At 37.1% G+C, this 19,688-nt stretch overlaps 1 protein-coding gene across 1 annotated transcript in view; it reads right to left on the reverse strand.

The window, feature by feature from the left end:
• ADAM23 (ADAM metallopeptidase domain 23) overlaps positions 1–19,688 on the reverse strand; it is a 68,554-nt gene that overhangs the window by 1,038 nt on the left and 47,828 nt on the right. The window contains exons 21-26 of the mRNA XM_062498290.1: positions 18,357–18,462; positions 16,763–16,882; positions 15,630–15,798; positions 13,697–13,808; positions 5,705–5,795; positions 3,518–3,572 (exon numbers count right to left, since the gene is read on the reverse strand). Coding sequence (XP_062354274.1) covers positions 3,518–3,572; positions 5,705–5,795; positions 13,697–13,808; positions 15,630–15,798; positions 16,763–16,882; positions 18,357–18,462 — 653 coding nt within the window. The remainder of the gene's footprint in view (positions 1–3,517; positions 3,573–5,704; positions 5,796–13,696; positions 13,809–15,629; positions 15,799–16,762; positions 16,883–18,356; positions 18,463–19,688) is intronic.

Below are 19,688 nucleotides of genomic sequence, written 5' to 3' on the forward strand. Positions count from 1 at the left end.
AAAGAGAATGAGTCACAAGTGCCAGGAATGGCAACACTCCGGCCCACAGAGGCTTGAGTTCTCAGAGCAAGTGCCTAGCTCTGGCTACACCAGAATTTAGTTTATGTAATCCAGTGTGGCAAAAGTGTGCGTGCCATTGTGAGCTCTTACCACACTATTGACCATAAGTGCTGTGAATCTTAGTTCAGGTGCAAAGGACAGCTGAGACATTGCATTCGAAGGAGACTGGACATTTTGTCAGTTGTGTGTTTAGAGCTGAATGTTAACAGTGGGCAGCAAGCTGGTGACATCCAATCTCCTGCGATGTTGATGTCCTATGTCAAACAGCAAGACATTAGGAAGCAACAACAAAAGTTGGGTGCAACCTCCCCAGTATCTGGCTTTATGTGGGGCATCAAGCAAGGGGCTCATGCATTTAGTTTTACCATTGGGCATACACACCACTACCACCACCAAACCAACATGCAAAAAAATACAGAACAGGAATCCATATATTCCCTAAAGCTAGAGACCAACCCCTGGATTTTCAATCTTCTGCAGTCCTGCTAACCTCTACCACTGCTACAGTATTTATTCTATACATAAGGTTTAATTAATGGTTTGAGACTAAGGCAAAGGCAACTTCTTTACGAGAGGACTTCAAGAAGCTGGTAATTCTTGGGCATCCTTGATTTTTTTTTTTTTCCTTGGATGCCTGTGATTGGATTTGTGCAAGATGAATGCTTAAGAATTGCTAGTTTCTGAAAGAAGATTACTGTATTCATCTTTCAGTCTTTTCCCCTCCAGGATTACTGTACTAATGCTCCTTTGGAATGAGGCTGACATTACCTCAGTACTTCAATTCCTTGTCCTCTAAACTACAGGTAAATTTGAGATGAGGAAATTAGTTTTCAGGCCAACTTGAAAAACTGCCAGATAGGAAGTATGACTATTACAGAACTTGGTTAAATGTGAGTTAAAGGCTGCTGTGCATCTACTTGTCCTGCCAGTTTCAATGGGAAAAGGACATGTCTGCTTCTCTTCCCCCACCTCCTCCTTCTAAATACTGTCTAGCATCCTTGTAGTCAAGTACTGCTGACAAACAACTAATCAGTCAGTCCTTTTAAATCAACAATGGAGATGAAAAAGCCAGGTGATACTACTTGTCCTTCTATTTTGCTTGAAGAGGACAAGTCCTTAAAACAGACAGTGAATTACTTTGTTACCTGAGCTTATTTTAATTAAAGAAATGGACTTTATAAAGTCTTAGAACATGGTACAGAGGACAGATGCAATGCTAGCTTCCCCGTACAATCTAACAAAACTCTTTTGACTTCTGTTTTATCTGTTCTTTTCTGACCTGATCTTCACTAGTGTAGTGTTCCAGTACAAACCTCCTCACGCATTCTGTCCAAACCATGTATTTGCTTATTTCTTAGTTTTATTCAGCAGAAATACAGCCTCTGAGGAACAGGACACTGACCAAACCACTGCCTTTCTTCACTTAGGATATTCTGCTAACAATGTTGTATGAGAAAGAGAAATGTGAAGAACTAAAATAAGAGCCTGAAATACGGAACATGAGGTACAGTGTCAAAAAGGAAACAGTACACACATGCAGAGCTTTAACAAGAGCTGCCATCATAGCACTTCAGAGGTGGGCAGGGAGATGTCACCCTGCAGGATTTGAAATGCTCTTCTGATTACCTTCATCCTGAATTACCAACCATTATAACACTAAAATGAAAACAATTAATAGTCTAACTCAAATTGGAAAAGAGAACAAATCTCTCTCCTTCTAAAGAAAATTGCAATAAAGGAGAGTAGGTGAGTAGCAGGTTCTGGATATTTCCACCATTTATAGCCATGAGTTACAGCAGTACAAGGTTCCTTCTGCTATGTTTCAGTTAAATGGTAAGAGGGCAGAAGTGGCCTCTATGAAAGGACAACACAGGAGAATAACGCTGCTTCCTAGTCCTTTGCTGGTTTATGTGGAAGATCTCAGAACATCAACTTCTTCTTTGCATTTAAAGTTTTCATGCCTCTTTAAATAATGAGGGTCAGCCTTTCTGTCTGTAATCCAACCAGAAAAAAGGTCTCTAACAAAAAGAAATGTAGTGGTTATTTTTGTTCAAAAACGCACTCCATGCTACAGCACATCATTGCCTGACACGGTCATGTTTACAAAAAAAATATTTCAGAAAAGGAAAACTGGCTTAAAAAAGGGCTGGATGTATTTAAGAAATACTTTGCTGCAATCTGCTGCATTCTTTTGTGCAACTAACTAGGAATGTAGTCATAGAGTACATTACTTGCAAATGTGTGCCCGTGTGTGTGATCACGTAGGTACAAAGCTTTATTGAAGTATTTACAAATTTTATGCAAACCCAGTATTTTAATCACTTCAACTAGCTAATGTTTTCATAGGCATTCCTAAACATGGTTCAAATGCTGAAGAAGAGCTTAAATAAATTAACTTTTGCTACAAAAATGATTAAAATTAACAAAAGGAGGGACCATAAAAAGCAAGTTGAAATAAGACACTGACCTCCCATTTATTCCAGTAGTTTGGGAAAAAATGAGAAAATACTTCATGTGTGATTCTAGCTGCTGTTTGTGCAGTGATGACTGGATTTTGGTCAACAATTCATGCTTGATGGAAATGCTAGTAAGGGACTAAAACTTCCTTCCTCATGAAATTGCCACCATCATTCCACTGCTTTAACCTGTGGAAACCTTTAGGGTCCAAAAGCAACCACACAAACCAGTTCAACCTCAGCATCTGTTATAGCTGGGTAAGTCTTTGGTTCCTCCATTAATCTTCTATTAATGAAAAAGAAAACCTTGCAGCTTTTTAGCTAAGAGCAATTGCTGGAAATAGAATTTTGCCTACAATCAATTCTGTATCTGCCACTTTTGTATTCTGATATAACAAGCAGCAGCTTTTCATGTGCATTTCCACATCACTCATAATAGTATTACCTCTTAGCAGTGTTTTGTTACCAAAATTGCTGTTGCAGTCAGTAACGAAAGCATTAATTGTCTTCCATTATTGCAGCAGTTTAGCAGAAGTGAGTGCATATATGCTAGGAAAAGAAAGTGTAGGCCTCTAAGCTGCTCTAATGGTAAAAAATGTCCTTCCTGTATTAACCACTGTATCCTGAAACCTCGTACAGACTTGCTGCACCAAAATCAAGTTCTTACTGCTGTCTAAACATCAACAAAGTACTATGCAAGGCTCAACTGAGTAACATCTACTTCTTAACAAGGTTTCTACCCACAGCCTTTAAGCCACCTGAAATGTCTAATGAGATTCTATATTCTGTAAAATTGTCAGTTAACATTTTCTTACTTATTCTGTCCACACATTAACTTGATTGAAAATTAACCTTGGATTAATTCTTGAAACAGGAAGTTGGTTATTGAGCTGTTCTTACTTTGTTTCTCTGAGCTTGCATCAAGCCTTCTTTTACACTTCCCCTCCAACCCCCACCCCCCACCTCAGTTCATGAACAAAGTTTGCTTAGTTGCAGCTTACGTTTGATATGGACTTGACACCACAGTACCGTATGTTCATATGAACATCTGATAACCTGTGAAACAGAAATCACATCTCCCAGTTTGTAAAGCATTAGCTACCTTCTCTCATAGTTGCAGAGACTAAATATATCACTTGCTTTAAAAAAAAAAAAAAAGTTGAAATCCCTTTATTATCCTCAGCTGTCCCTCCAGATCTATCTGAAGTCAAGTACTGGGGGTCTACATGTGCTAGCTCTCTTTGTGTACAAGCTGAAAAGCCTCTTCTGTATCCCTCTGGCCCCCAGAAGAAACATGCACTTCAAGCTGTGAGCTAGGCCAGGCCAGTGTATTTGAGGTTCTGCTACAGAATAAACTGTTGCATGAGCTTCAGGAGGCATTTCCAGTGCAGATCCTCTATAGGGATAAGGAACTTCTCCCTTTGGGCAAACAAATGACACCAGGGTGCAAAACTGACCACTTGTGAGAGTGGTTTGAGAGGTGTGAAACACAAAGAAGAAATAATCAATTACATCCTACGTTATTTGAGAGAGGGAGGGATTGCCCTACTCCTCACTTTAGTGCAAGTTCTCAAGCTCTGTGTCTGTTGGAGGCAGGGGCTGCAGTGCTGATGGCAAAGGTGGCCAGGGCACAAGACAGCTTGAAAAGACTCAGAGGAAGAACTGACTAATTATTTTATATTTTCATGACATGTATTTTGTTTTCAGCAAACTACCTTGTGCAATACAAACCTATCATCTAGGGATGCACGCCCTGTTTCTGCAAAGTCTAAGTAATGGACGAATGTCTCTTATGGTAAAAAACTCATCCAAAAGGGTAAGCTGACTTGTTTTTTTCCCCAACAGAATCTAGCTCAGTTAATTTCCATAGGTACCCTCTGAACAAGCACTCAGAGAAAAACTAATAGGGCAGGTGCTGAATCTTTCTGAGAACACCAACACTGACAGGGAGTGCAACAGGGAGTAGTAATTGCCTTGTCCAGGAGAAAGGGCAGAGTCTGATTTGCTGCTTTCAGCAGGCCTGAAAGAGATATTGAAATATTTTACTTCTATATGCATATTTAATTAAGGCCAGCTGAAACTTCAAAAGTGTAACAGTATAAACCTGAAGTAAAACATTTTCTGGTGGCCTTTGAAAGTGAATTTCAAGATAAATATGACCTTATCACTGAATTTTACTTTGATAACTCCCTTAATCAATTAGGGAATATTTTTTTCCTTCTCAACTCTGATATGAAATATGAATAGAGGCCATAGAAAATTCTTTGAATTATTACTACTACTTATTCTCCTTGAAGAATTATGGCTTATTGTTGTAACCTTGATTCATGTTATTGAAAAGAAAAAGCAACTTTAAATGCCATGAGAAATCACTTTAAAATCAATTTAATTGCTTCCATGATCTGTTAGGCTATAAACACTGATTCTAAAGGGAGATCTGTTTTACCAAATACAGACCATGCATGTGGGCAAAATGGACACTAAAAAAAGGGGTAGGAATGAAGTACCTTTGTACAAGACTGTTTGCTTTAACATTCCCAAGTGGAATGACTAAACTCATAGTCACAGAACACATCAAACTAGAACTGGGAGAGAAATACATCTTTGAGGAAACAGTTCATGATTTCAAAATGATCTCTCTAAACCTGAATCGTTGCTTTTTTAAAAATCTGTATCAATAATAATTTAAAAAAAAAAAAAAGCAGTAACAACAAACAAATTAGGTCTGCTACTCCTGAGTCAACTATGTTAACACAGTTGTTCCAGAAAACTTCTCTGCTCCTTCCACCACTGACCATTTACACATCTCTCGTTGTCAAAAAGTTAAGCAGTTTGAAAGTATGACTCCATTCAAAATAAGACATGTATCTTTTGGGGGCTTTTAAACCAATGTAATGCTGACTGGGGGTGAAAATAGACCTTGTTCCTTAAGTGTGAATTTAATTTTCATTAATTCACCTAATTCTTTAATTGTTATTCAGCTTTGCACCCTGATAACATTTGCTCTTTTCAAATCCATTTCCTCCGCTTGTTTACTGCGTATGTCATTTCTTTTCTTGTTTAAAGCAGTTTGTTAGAGTTTGGGGGGTTAACTTGGAACTCTTGTAGCAGGAACTCAAAATTCAGTGATGTAAGCAAGAAATAGAAACGCCAGAGCCACCGAGGAGAAGACATGCGGCATTGCTTACTTAAAGCCCCATCCTGTCCCCCCAAGGACAATAGCTGCTACCAGGATGGCACCAGCGATGGAGCCTATTATAAGATTGGTGGCACTAGGACCTGTGATAAAGGATTAGGGTAAGACAGACATAAGAACCAATGACTTCATTCACATTATGTGAAGCATCTGAAGGATAGTCAAGCAATTCAGGGAATATAGACAGCACACAAGGTGATGCCTCTAGACAGTCTCAACAAGCCCAACTTAACTTACTTTTCTTTAACAATAGGAACAAAAAAAGCTGTTGGTCTCTGCATTGTGCTATGCTAACTTCTACCATAGATAAAAACCTAGTATTAGACAGTGAATTCCATTGTAACTTACTCCATTATCTGCTGCATGAACAGTCAGCTGAGGACACTAAGATAGTTGTGAATAATTCCTTAACTTACAGGGAGCAGTATGAATGCTGTATGTTTTAAGACTACAGAAAATGATAAAGAAATAAAAAAATCACAAAGCCCTCTCTTTCTTCATGGAGCTCCTGAAAGATGTAGATATTTTAATTTAAACTGAGAGCATCTAGCACCACTTACTCATCAGAGTCCAGGCTCCCTACAATGACATCAATGCTAAATTTACAATTGTTTGACAAAAGCAAAGGATTATATAATGGGGAACGAAAGTTGAAATAAAAGTTTATTTCCACTAAGCTTTCCAAACATCAAAGCAACATCTTCATCATCCTCAAGAAGCTACTGAACAACAAAGTGGGGAAGGGTAGAGCAGGAAAAAAGAGCAACAAAAAGAAGCAGCACAGAGTACGTTTGTGCAATTTTCTGAAGAGGGCAAGAGAACACTTAAGATATTAATAATTGACCCTTAAGTGCTCTGTTTACACAGGACAGAGGAAAACTGACAATAGGTTTGAGTAACATTTGCTCTGTACAAAAACTTCCTATTGCATGCAGTCTTTTGATGTAAAACATTGCATCTGAACTCAAGGCAAAATGAAAGCAACTCAACTGCTCTTCTGCAGCATATCGCACACTTTTTGTTTAACCATTTACATACTCAGGAATAGCCTTCAAAACATTTCTTACCTCCTATCCCACTCTCCCCACACCAACTGCAATTTCCTAATTAATTATTCTGAAACTGAGTTTGGAAAACTGTCACACAGCTAATAGAAGGAAGAGAGAGGAGCATTCAGAGAGCAGCAAAGAAAGAGCAAGGGCAGCTGCAACAACTGGAAGGCTTAAGCTGTTAGGTTGGTATCACAGAACCTCCTGCCCAGCCCCATACACTGCCTTAAGTTTTAAAATTCACTGCAGCCACCTCACTCTATTGCCTCCACTACACGTTTCTCACATCAGTGCTTCTGGAGATTCTCATTAGCTAAAAGAAAACCAACTTCTTAAAGTTGCTTCCTGCAGTTCCTACACAAAGAATATTCAGGAATACGAATAAAACACTTGGATTGAAGAAAAATATAGTAAGCTTTACAGATGAACAGTGCACAAATTCGACAACAAAAAAACAAAAGGTAATTTTGCACAATTTGGAAGAATGTGTCTTATTTGGACTTACCTTTAAGTCACACCTGGCTCAAATTAACAGGCTTGAGCACGGTGGAGGGTAAGTGCCATCCTGCAGGGCATTACGGTTCCAATTAAGGCTTGCTTGCAACAGCAGCCTAATGAGCTACCCTATCTGACTGAGATCTATCCATGGTTTACTCTGGATTTCATCAAATGATCTCACAGAAAAAAAGACTTAAAACACAGCAAGTGATTTATCTGTAATAAATTTCATAAGCCTTGAAAAATTCTAAAGCCAATTTCTTTCTAGCCATAGAATGCTATCTTCTCTCAAAAGAAGTACAATGATTAATTGACTGATGGTAACATAGTAATAAATTAGATAAAGATGTGCCAAATCACCACTTTTTACATCCCTCTTCTCACTATGTTCCCTGATTGTTAAATGCCCAGGGATGTGAAGCCATTTCATAGTGCACATCTAGTCATCAAGCAGCAGTTTATTCTTTCAATAAAGAAAATCAGTATTAAATAATCAAATCAATTTAAACAGAACAAGATAATATACAAAACAATTGGGTTCAGGTAATAGAAAAGTATGAATAGGTAATATTACTAAACAGCAACCACTTATTTATGAAACTGGAGTACTCCAACTGTTGAATCCCAGTTTCAAAATACAGAGATCCAAGAGGATCACAGATAAATCATTTTAAGACAGACTATGCACACAAAAGTACTTAAAATTAGATTAATTTTATGTGTTATACCTATGCCTTACTGTAAGGATCTATGCCTTATGTTTTATTAAGCATTACCAAATAAATTGTATTATTAATAAACCAGAATTTTGCTACCAGTAAAGGAACATTTATGAAAAAAAAATCCGTATGTTTCAGCTCAACAAACCCCTTTAGTCACTGAACTCAGATGTTTGACAAACCAGAAGAGGAAGGTTTTAATAACCACCATACTGTGGGATCATTTTCCATCCAGACTATCACAAGAAGCAACACTTCGCTACATTTGTTCTTTCCACCACACTACTGCTATAACCTGCACACAGATTTATCAGGAGGGAACTCCTGCAGGTAACTGCCTGGCAAACCTCCTTTTCCTGCAAGGACACTGCTCTGCCATGGCTATCATACCAGCCCAGGCCATCTTTTAGGACCCAGACACAAACTCTACAGAAGGTGTTAAAGCAGAACACCTAAATCTTCATCACCATCACATTCTACAAGAACTAATAGACAACATTTGAAACTCTGCCAGTAGTTTACTGTAGACTGTCCTGTGGGTAACAACTCTGGTGATCTGATGTCTTTTCTTGCCTGTTGCTTTACCAGCCAAATCCTCTGGTTGAAGTTATCAAAGCTAAGTATCCATTTTTGTATGAAAACTGAAAAAAAAAAACTACTGCACTGTTTTGTCCCCCATGATTCCTGAAATAAGTTCATAAAGCATTAAGTAATTAAAGTTATTTCAGCACTGTGAACAAACATTTAAAATGTGCAAGTGAAGTGGCAAAGGAGAAGATAGAAGGACAGGTCCTGGCATCAGGTTGTGATGATCACACCGTCCCCCGCAGCCACCGGCCAGCAGGGCCTGAAGGAACAGAGAGGGAATGTGCATTCCCTGCATGCTTTCTATAAACCAACAAAAAGTAGCAATGGCTTGCCTTGAATGCACTTTTATATCTGAAGAAACCAGAGAACAGAGGAATACTGATAAGATGCAGGAAAAAAGAATGAATAGAAACAAAAAGAATGAGTGATAGTGAGCAATTAAAGCAGAGGAGAGATGAGGAAAAGCTGGAATTGGTATAGAAGGATACAGGAGCAAGAACAAATGGTCAGGGACACTGGTCAGAGCTCAGTGGCTTGAGACAGCAGGTAAGGGAGGAGAAACAGAAGGGAACAAGGCAGAATGTAAGCAAAAGGCAAGTGGTCCTCAAATTGTAGGTGAACTTGGAGGTTGTTGTAACTTGTAGGTTTTCTGCTCCAAAATCTGCCCCCAAACCTCTACAACTTTCACAGTCCTTAGCTTTTAGCAAACAGTTGTAAAAGCTAACAGTAAAACACAGATCTGATCTTTCTCAAGAAAATTAGCTCTTACCTTCCCCCTTCTATTTATTTTCTAATAGTTGTCCCCTGTGAACACAAAAGTCTCTACTCTTCTGAGAATCTTGGATCAGTTTCATTGTGGACAAGTTCCTAGGGCTGCAGACTCAGACACACAAAGTGCTGCCTCACTGGACTAGAACTGTGTGAAAATGCCTTTGCACTCAGCCTGACTGGAAATCACAGACTGTCCTGCCAACGAGTTCCCCTTCAGAGAGATGCCACTGTCACCTGCCCAGTGCCATACACAGTACTAGAAACATGGAGAAATTGGAAATCTCAGAGCAGCAAAATAGCAGTCATATCATCTGTAGTTTGCACAGGGAATGCAGAATGAAGACAGCTCTTACATGGGCCTTTTTATATGTGTATATATACATGAACATAAATTTATATAAATCACAACCATTGTTAAAATTGAGGAACTGGGATAACACTTAGCATTACTGTTTCCTAGAACTAAGAAAAGACAAAAATTCCTCATACATGTTCTTTATGCATGAATACTACACTCCAGCACTGTGCTACCTTGAGGTAAGAGGATCCTAGCAACAGAACCTTCAGAAGCTTTACTTTAACTACCTGAAAGCCCTGCATGTAATGAAACAGTTCACATTACTCAGTCCATTTTGCAAAATAATCAAGATTTTTTAATTCTTTTTTTTTTTTTTTTTTTGTAATTTGGTGTAATGGAAACATTAAGACATTTAATTTTATGGTGACAATGTAAAAATTCACGAACTTATTGTTTTATGCCCCACATTATCCCAGACAGGAGAAGGTTCAACACTGCATGAGCAAACCACATGACACAGACACAGTCAAATCACACGACAAATACGGTCACCACAGGACAAAGCTAAGGGGCAACACAGAGGGCTCAGGTGCATACAGTTACCTCACACACTAAGGCACCAGACAGAGAACTCAAACTAAGAAAAGTGCTTACTCTATTCCCCACCCTGTGCCTCCAAAAATCACCCCCAAGGCCAGAATGGTCCCTGCCACTGCACCTATTAGCCTGTTAGCGGCCATGCTCACTGTGTGGAGGGAAAAGGGAAGAATTTTTCAGGAAATCATCACATACATGTCTGAAATGAAAACATGAAATAATTCCTCAAAGGAATACTTTATGATACAATCCACAGTTGGATAAACAATTCAAATCTCCTCACAAACCTTTGTTTACCAAATAACCTAGCTTTAAAAATTCTGAAATTAGCTCTATTTGGTTTCCGTTGCTTGCAAATATTTCAATGCGAAGTTTTCCTGTAAATTCCTTTCAGCTTGTGAGTCTATTATTTACTCTAAAAGGGAACACCCTCAACCTACTGTTTATTTAAAACAACCAAAATATTCATAAATTGCCAATAAGAAAACTTTATTTTTGATCACCAGAAACTTACTGTATCCATAGTATAATTAAGAAAATTAAAACCATTTGGAAACAATTCCACCTCAGGAAAAAACAAAAAAAACCCAACTTCTAAATTAATTCCTATACTAATTAGTAATAGTTCTCTTTGTTACTGCATTTATCAATAGGACTCTCTGTTTATCTATATGACCTAAAAACTGGTAACATCTTTTAAAAGCAAAAGCCTACCCTAGAAACATGCTTCAGGGAACACCTTAGAAATTTTGATATGTTCAGAGAGACCTGATTTTTAACCCTTAAGGGAACTCTTTTGAGGAAAAAATTCTGTACATCTCTTATGTTAGAGATTAAAAGTTTGATAGATTCACTGGATCACAACAGACCACAAGCAAGAAGCTGAATTCCCTGTCAAATGGGAATTTAGGGACAAAGATTTTATAGACTCCATGCTGAGTAAAAAGTGTGTTAAAATATTTTGGGAATTTTTTTCCTGTTTCATAAATATACACACACAAACACACACACACACACACACACACACACACACTTGAGACATAAGTTATATATTCAAATAAACAAACACCACTCCACTAGTCAAATAAAGGCCTAATTCTGCAAATTAAATTGCAGAGAAGAATCTCATGTGCATATGGAGTCCCAATGATTTCAAAACTTCTAACCCACACCTAAAGTAATTTAAAGTTTCTGCAGTAACCAAAAACTAATAGCAAGAACTCTTTGTCTTCCCAAACTGCTAAATGCTGTGTAGATCTCCTAGTACAGGATACAGTAGGTTGCTGAGTTTAGAGTAATTCAAGAGTCAGGTATTAACAGCAACATATTAAGGACCACAAATTTTTTTTTTATCCTGAAATAGATAATGGAGCCAAAAAGCAATTTGATGGATGATGGAAAAGTCTGAAAAGTGCAGCAGAATAGCAGTCAATTGTCAATTATCACAACAATACAAAAATAAATAGCAACACTCCCTAACTATACGTGTTCTCATTGTAGCAAGAAAAATGCTTGGAGTTTTGGTATGAATAATCTTAAACCTATTAGATGAATTTTCACATCATGAGTGTTTCACTTTATTCAACCTTATGGCTAAGGAAAAACAAGTATTTTGGTTTCTATCTTAAACTTGTAAGCTGGCATATGACCTAGAGAGTAATAAGAGATAAAAACTTAATGGAAGCTACTCTTTAGTACATTGGGTCATTACAACAAATAAAACTACTGTACTCTTCTGAAACCTTCTCACAAAGGAATTCCTCTATAAGCACACAGAGAGAGATCAGTGCTCAGTCTCCTAAATTCATTTCTAGGCAATTCAATATCAGTAAATTCCTGTAACACCATAAGGAAAATAATCCATCTTTTGAGATCATTGAGACACCTCGAACAAAAGTAGTCTGACATTTTGCAGAGGACTCCACTGAAAAATGCAGTGTAAACTTTGCCTGTACCTGCTGGCAGAAATCCATGCACATACTGTTCATCTGAGGCTTTTTCCCAGAATATTTCAATGTTGACGTATTCATTTTCACAAAGGTATTTCTATTCTGAACTAGATGAGTTAATTTGACTTACAGTAATTTATCAAAGATAAGTGTACCTTCTGTGTTAAAGAAGGTACACTTCCTATAAACCTTTCCACAGAGGAGGGAATAATTTCTTATCTACCAGATTTGGAAATGAACAAAGTAAAATTCATGTGCTCTCAGTGTCACAGCTGTAAATCCTGCTTTCCCCATCCACACAAAGAATTGAATAGCTCTGTAGTGTTGATCTCCATAATTTCTTTTCTTTTTTTAAATAAGACTCTCTAAGCAGCATTCCACTGTCGGGAAGGTTTTTGGAGGAAATGGAATGATAAGTGTCTTGTAAGGCAGAGTACAAACCAGCCCAGGAAGCACCTGTACAGATTCCCTATACAAATCTGGACTGGTCTGGAGAACCTCCTTCACAACACTAATGTGTTTCAAGATGATCTCTTCAAACAGTTCTTGGCAAAGATCTACTAAAACCACTCTGCTAAGGGCTAACAGAAAAAGGCACACAAGACAGATGTAGAGCCATTCCAGAGGGACATACCAAAATCCTGTCCTTAATTGAAATCTTGTCACTTTTAGAGTAATCAATTAAGAGTCTGAGCCCTCAGGAATACATTTTTGGACAACTCTTCTCTATTCTCCATCTGCCTCGCAAATGGAGCAGAAGAACCTGGAACTGGGAACTTTGTAAATGTATAAGACTGGATAAATATAGTCTGATGTTGAGCACTGCCCTGATGACAGGAAAGACATAGAAAAAAACTGGACAGCACAAGTCCAAAGATATTCTTTTGCAGAAGAGTCAGAGAGAAACTCAAATTCTTTCCTTCCTCTTTAAAATAAACTCCTGGATTATTTCCTCAACACCTCCTCTTTGTACCTGTAGTTCATATGTAGCTAAAATATGTACCAAGTACATAAGAACAAGCAACAGTGACTAAGAATAATTTAAGTTCTCAAAAATCTTAATTCCTTTTTTCTTTCAGTTTGATTTCAAGGAATTTGATTTTACCAGGGACATTCCATGTTTCCCTTTTTATGCCACAGTTCTCTGAATTAGTTTACTAAGAAAACTGAAAATCTCTAGTAAATTATAAATATTCAATTATCATATAAAAAATAAGAGCTACACTAAATTAGATTCCAATCAAACAAAAATGATAATTAAAAAATAGAGAATAAGGGACAAAGGAAAAAACATTACCTGTTGAAATCTTCACCAAATTTATGTTAGAAAAAGTTGCATCAGTTCTCAAAGTAGAAAAAGCTATTTCCTCTACATGAAGCAGAATTCTACTGTCTGGGTCTAAACACAGCTGTACAATAGCATTTGCTTTTTATATGCTAATTCTGCTACCATGTACCAACAGAAAAACATCATAAATATTTAAAAGAACGTAAAAACTGAAACAAAGGACAAACCCTTGGGTCCTTCATCCTTCTTGCCACCAGTATCCCTGACAGGATCATCAATGCTGCAGTCTGTCCCAGCCCAGGAGAAATTACAAATGCAAGTGGCTTCATTACTACAAACCTGGAAGAAAAAAAAAGAAGTGACAGCAATTAGTTTTTAACTGCAGTTTATTAACATGTAATTAGACATTTAATTCATTGCATAAAACTTATTTATATATTGCAACAATAGCACTAAGTGTTTGGAATGACATAACACACCTGGAAGTTTGCCTTAACCCTCCTAATACTCTCACATGCCAGGAGAAGCAGAACTGGTTCTATCATCACTGGCACTAAACACCTGCACAGGTTGCAAAAAATAACAGCAGTTTAGCTAGACTAGTTAGATCTTCACCAGCCAACTATCTGGACTTTGAGCCTGGATGCCCAGAAGGGATACAAACATTTGCCTTTGAAAAGGTTCAAGACATGGTCACACCTTCCAACCTCTCATTTACAGCTTGCTCCTATGTAGAACAAAGTCAATATATTTTCATTGGTTTTGTCAGCATTTTTCCTAAGCAGCAATGAGGAATGCTTGTCCGGCTTCTAAAAGAGGAGGAACAGTTCTTCCTAAGTTTACATTTCATGAATGACCTCTAAAAAAGGACTTAGCATTCCAAAACTGGAAGTATATTCATTAGATACAGAAAAACCTAACCAGTGGACAAAAACTAAACCATCAAATCAATAGCAAGAGTGAATAGCTATAAACTTTCCATATGAAAAAGAACATGGAATGGTGTTGCTAGACGAAAAAAGCATGACACAAGAAACAGACAAAAAGAATGAAATTTTGATTACAGAACTAGAAATAAAGTCAATCCTCAGGCAAACAGCTAATAATGTCTTTTGGACACTGGAACATAATGTGAAAAAAAAAAAAAACAAAACAGAAAACAACCTACCCAAAAATGATTCTAAGTAGCACATGTGTTTTTTTTAACTGAACTTTTATCATGCTCTGCTTTTAAGAAGCACTCACTGAAGAATCTTACCAAAGAAGTTGAAGATAAACACATTTATAAATACATTTTATATTAAAATACATTTTATGGCAGGTTTGATCAACTGAAATACCCTCTTAAAATTAGGAATTGTCAAAATCCAAAACAGAATAGTTCACTCATCCTTCATGTCACTCTCAGAAAGTACCAAGATGATTTCTAATCTCCTAGATACTTTACTTTCCTATTTCAAAATTTTTCTTCTTGATTTTGAACCTAACCCTCTAGTTTGAAACACTCAATTTCATATTCAAGTACAGACATCAAAACGAAATAACCCCCTCATACAAAGTCTAGTCCTTTAGGCCAAGTATTTGTCTCACTAAATCCCACAGTGGAAGGGTTTTATTGGTATTTAAAACAGTGACCTGTTCATCAAAACATCTTAAGACAACTGAACTTATGGGTAGAATAACAGAACATAATGTGCCTGAATGTAAAATGATATGCCTTGGACCTGTTTAAGAACAGTTCAGAGCTGTCCAAGAAATCCCTCTCTGCTGAGCTGCCACAGTTTGGAACTTTAATTACTTAAGCCATGGGCTATAAATCTATGAACACAAGACCAACTTTATAAAGGTGTTAGTGTGCAGGAAAAAGTTGAATTGAAGATGGCAAGTGGCTTGAAATATGGGTAGTACATTACAGAAGTCCTTATGATAACTAATATCAAAGGTCTTTCTTGCTACTAACAAACCCTACTCTTTGGAAATAATTGCAGAACTAATTTGAGAACTTTCCTTTCTAATATTATTTTATGCATCACAAAAGGGCAGTCTTCCCCTGAATCCAGCATTTGTAGTTTCAGATCAAAAGGCCTTGGGAAGACTTTCAGGAGTTAGGATCAGGTAGAGCAGAGGAAGCTGAGCTGCTCACTGCCAGTACAGACTCACCCCGTGACCAGAACAGACTTTTCCATTGGAACCAATGGGACAGCTGCTTATGTTCAAGGACTGAATTGGCAGGCACTTTTTGTCCAGACACATCATCTGAGGTCCACATGGAGCTCCATCCTCTACATAACCTAAATCCGTATCATCATCTAAAAGAACGTGAGCACCACTAGGAGACATAAGTTTTAAGACAGCATTACTATTATGACAGAAGTATTTTGAAAATATTAAAAGCATGTGGGTGTAGACACTAAAAGCCCCACACCTTTCTTTCATTTAAGCATTCAGACAGACTGAACAAAACTGTGGAGTTTTTCTGTCCATCCAGAGCAATGACAATGTGTTTCAATTGTCAAAATAAAAACAAGTCTACGTTAGGACTTAAATACTCAAGAAGGGCGCCTTCGTTTTGGGGTCTTTTAAGTCTCTGACAGACTGTGCTTTTTTCTTTTTCCTTTATTTTCCCAAATGCTGTGAAATATTATTGCTAGAAAAAATACTAAAAAACTAACTTCCCATGTGATTTAAACAAAAACAGTAGTGTAATAATGGAAGAATTGAGCATCACTGTTCACTCAGGACCCAATTATATAAGGGAGTGTTCTTAGGGGGACAGCAATGTTGCCAATGTCTTCAAAATGCAAACCCAGTATTGTGCACAGACCCAGTAGTGCAGTAATCTCATTTACCTGCTCTTTAACTGAACTGTAGCTGAACATCTCATCCTGTCACAACTCTGCAGGTTCCTCCCTTTCAGCCTTCACTTCACTACAGCTGTTTCCTTGAGTATTTAATACTCAAAATCATTATATTCAAACTATGGTCTTTGTCAGTCACAGACTTTCTCCACCCCCAGAAAAACATAATGTTGAGCATTAAGATCTGACTGTGAAGTTCTGCTATTGGAGGGATCAAGCAGAAGATTCAGGAGTATAACCCACATTTTACCCTCTTTAAATGTGGAATATGAGGCTCTTTATGGTTTTGGGATTTTTTTTTAAATCAAAATAAATACCACTCAGAATAATGATTTTTGCTGCCATTACCTAAGATTCACAGAAGCTCACATTTATGTCTATCTTAATTCAGTTTGACAGAGATGAATCATGTTAAAACACTGCATTATCTTTTACCTGCAGTCCACTATGCGTCCTTGATGATAAAAAGAATTTGGGATAATTTCTCCTTGAACTTGACCAACTCGTGGAACTCTAGTAAGATTAGTACAGAGCAAAAAGCCACAGAAAACATCACTGGAAAATGAAAACATAAATCAAAATATTACTGGAAGAATATGAGGTGAACTTACAAAAAAGAAAGTCTGGCAATGGTGCTGCTGATCACAGAAATATATTACCATAAGCCACATTATAGACTTTCAGAATGCAAGCCTGGAAATAAAATATTATTTTATTTTAATGACAAGAGGCAGAAACAAGTCATTGTTCAGTCCAGTGCACCAGTGAATGCTCACATGAGCACAGAATGTATTTGTGCTCTAAGAACAATCCAGTACAAGTAAGAGGAGCCAAACTGGCAAAGCTTTATCATGTTAGGCTAAATTGCTTTTCTTCTCTCTGGCAGTTTACATACCATATGTTCATGTCAAGTTTGAAATTTTCATTGCATGTTATTTCCCTTGTAGGACAACAGAACCATAACAATAATTTTTAGTGTGCAGTTGTGCGTGCCCAAGTTTTGGTAAAGAATCAGCTTTTTAAAATGTTATTTTATATCTGCATATATTTAAATATATTTTATACAATATATGCAACATATATTTCATATCTTCAGTAGAAGGATATCAGCTAATACTGATTATCCTAAGTCACAGCAGCAGCTGGATAAATGCTGGAAATTGGCTTTGTTAAAACTGAAGAAAAAACATAAATAGCCCTTCAGCCAGATCACTGTCCTGCATCTCTCCACCAACAAAGAAAAGCTTCTATAGAAATGAGGGCTTTAAAATACACGTTAGAACTAGAACATGGCTAGAACACACTATCCTCATCTAAACACTAAAAAATCCATTAAACAATTCCTTTCCTTATGATCCTATCTGACAATTAATAATTTAAAAAGCCACTGTACAAGCATCAAGTACTCAAAGAAGAAAAATGCTATTCCCAAACAAATTTGTATGTACACAATTCAAAATTACAAAACAGAAGTAAAACAGGAGAAATTTAAGTCTATCTACTAATGATCATTAACTTGAAAAGTAAATTTAATCAAATATTTATCTAGCAATGATCACAAGGTAATGAACCAGGCTTTTTCTTTATAGCAATCAAATGTCTAATGGTCCTCTCTGTTCAAAATAAATGTTAGAACAAACTTGAAACAGCATAATCTGCTGTCAGTCCCAAAGCAAGTGAACAGAGTGTGTGCTTTTGCAGCCTAATTTATCCCTGCCAAGGCTGTGGTGTTTTTATGTTAGGAACTTGTGACTTTTTGCTTTCTTGTCCCTCAGCTCCTCTGAAATAATTGAAATCACAGTATATTTTTCTGAAAATCTAGAATTCTTTACTTAAGTGTACTGCCAAGTCACTCATACATTTGTCAGAATGCAACTTTTTCAAGAGGCAAACCTCATGAGGGAAAGACGATTCAAAATAATGCAGAACAAGCTGCTGAAACATACATGAAAAAGCAGAAAAAGTAAACAACATTAAACCATTACCAATCTAATTAAATTACAAATAATCTCTACCAAACTGAACTTACTGCTTGCTGCACTGAATCCATCTGTCTCCATCCTTTCCACAGTTTCCTTTTGTTGTGCCTTCTGTATTAAGCTTTTCATAACAAAATTTGTCAGATCCTGAAGACTCTGTCCATGAAGAAAAAAGAAACATGCTTTCCACTAGCACCATGACAGCTCTGAAACAAGCATAATTTATTGCAGCTGCTCTCTGTAATTTTTTTAATACAAAACATCAATTTAAATACATGTGTATGTGCACAGATGGTATTTTTCAGTGACTAAAAGGGGAACAGGTGAAACTGAAATACCTACTGGTATGTTCAAAATTTGCTCTGAACTTCTAGAAGAAGCCTCTACAGTGTCTGTGTTGTATTCTGCACATGAAATTTATCTGAGGTCCCATTTTGTTCACTTTGTAACAGTCACACATAGAGTTGTTTTTCACTGCAATTTTTCCTGATCTGCATTTCAGAAGATTTTATATGGGACATTTATGATAAGCATGTGTTCTGACATCAACTCAGTGTTGATTTTATTCTATTTTTCAGATGTTCACAGGAAACCAAACTTGAACAAAGTGCAATGTTTACTTCTTTTTAGGAGCAAAATTCTGAACTAATAGGTTTTAAACCCATAATTATTTACTGAAGAGCTCATTTGTTTTTTCTAAAAATGAATCTAAAAAGAAGACAGAAAAGCACAACAATTATATAGAGGAAGATAAAATAATAAGACAGAGTGGCCTCAGGGGCAGTTATGATTAGACAAAATGCACAAGAACACACTAAATGCTGGAGCACAGGACATCCTGGTAGTTCTACTCTGCTGAATTGTCTCAAAGTCATTACACAGAACATTCTGCCCCTCTCTGCTGCAAGCAAAGCCCATTGCAATTGCAGTTCTATTTAACTCAACACCTCTGGACTTCAATCCATGCCATGCATATTTAAGTTCACACCAATGTACTTATTTTCCTGACTTGGAGGGTAGCATAGGAAGGGGGAGCAGCTTTGGCACGAACCACTGATGGGAAAATGGAACTGGTGACTGTCATTAAAAAACCCCCAAACATCTGGTTTTGAACTATACCCAAAAAATCCTCAACCCCCTCCCCCCCGTAGCATTTGCTGCCCTACCCAGATCTGCAGCCACATCATGCCAGAACTCTCTCACTGAAACCACTCCAAGATGCAGAATTCCACTTGGAAATCAAGCCATTCTCCCACTGCAGTCTACTCATTCTACTGATCAGAAAACTTTAACTTGGAGTTAAGTTGCAAAAACAAAAAATACAAATACAAAAGAACAAAAACCAAAAATACAAAAAATCCAAAGCAAAGGCAAGAATGAAC

This window comes from Cinclus cinclus, chromosome 9 (genome assembly GCF_963662255.1).
Source record: "Cinclus cinclus chromosome 9, bCinCin1.1, whole genome shotgun sequence".
Taxonomy (NCBI): Eukaryota; Metazoa; Chordata; class Aves; order Passeriformes; family Cinclidae; genus Cinclus; species Cinclus cinclus.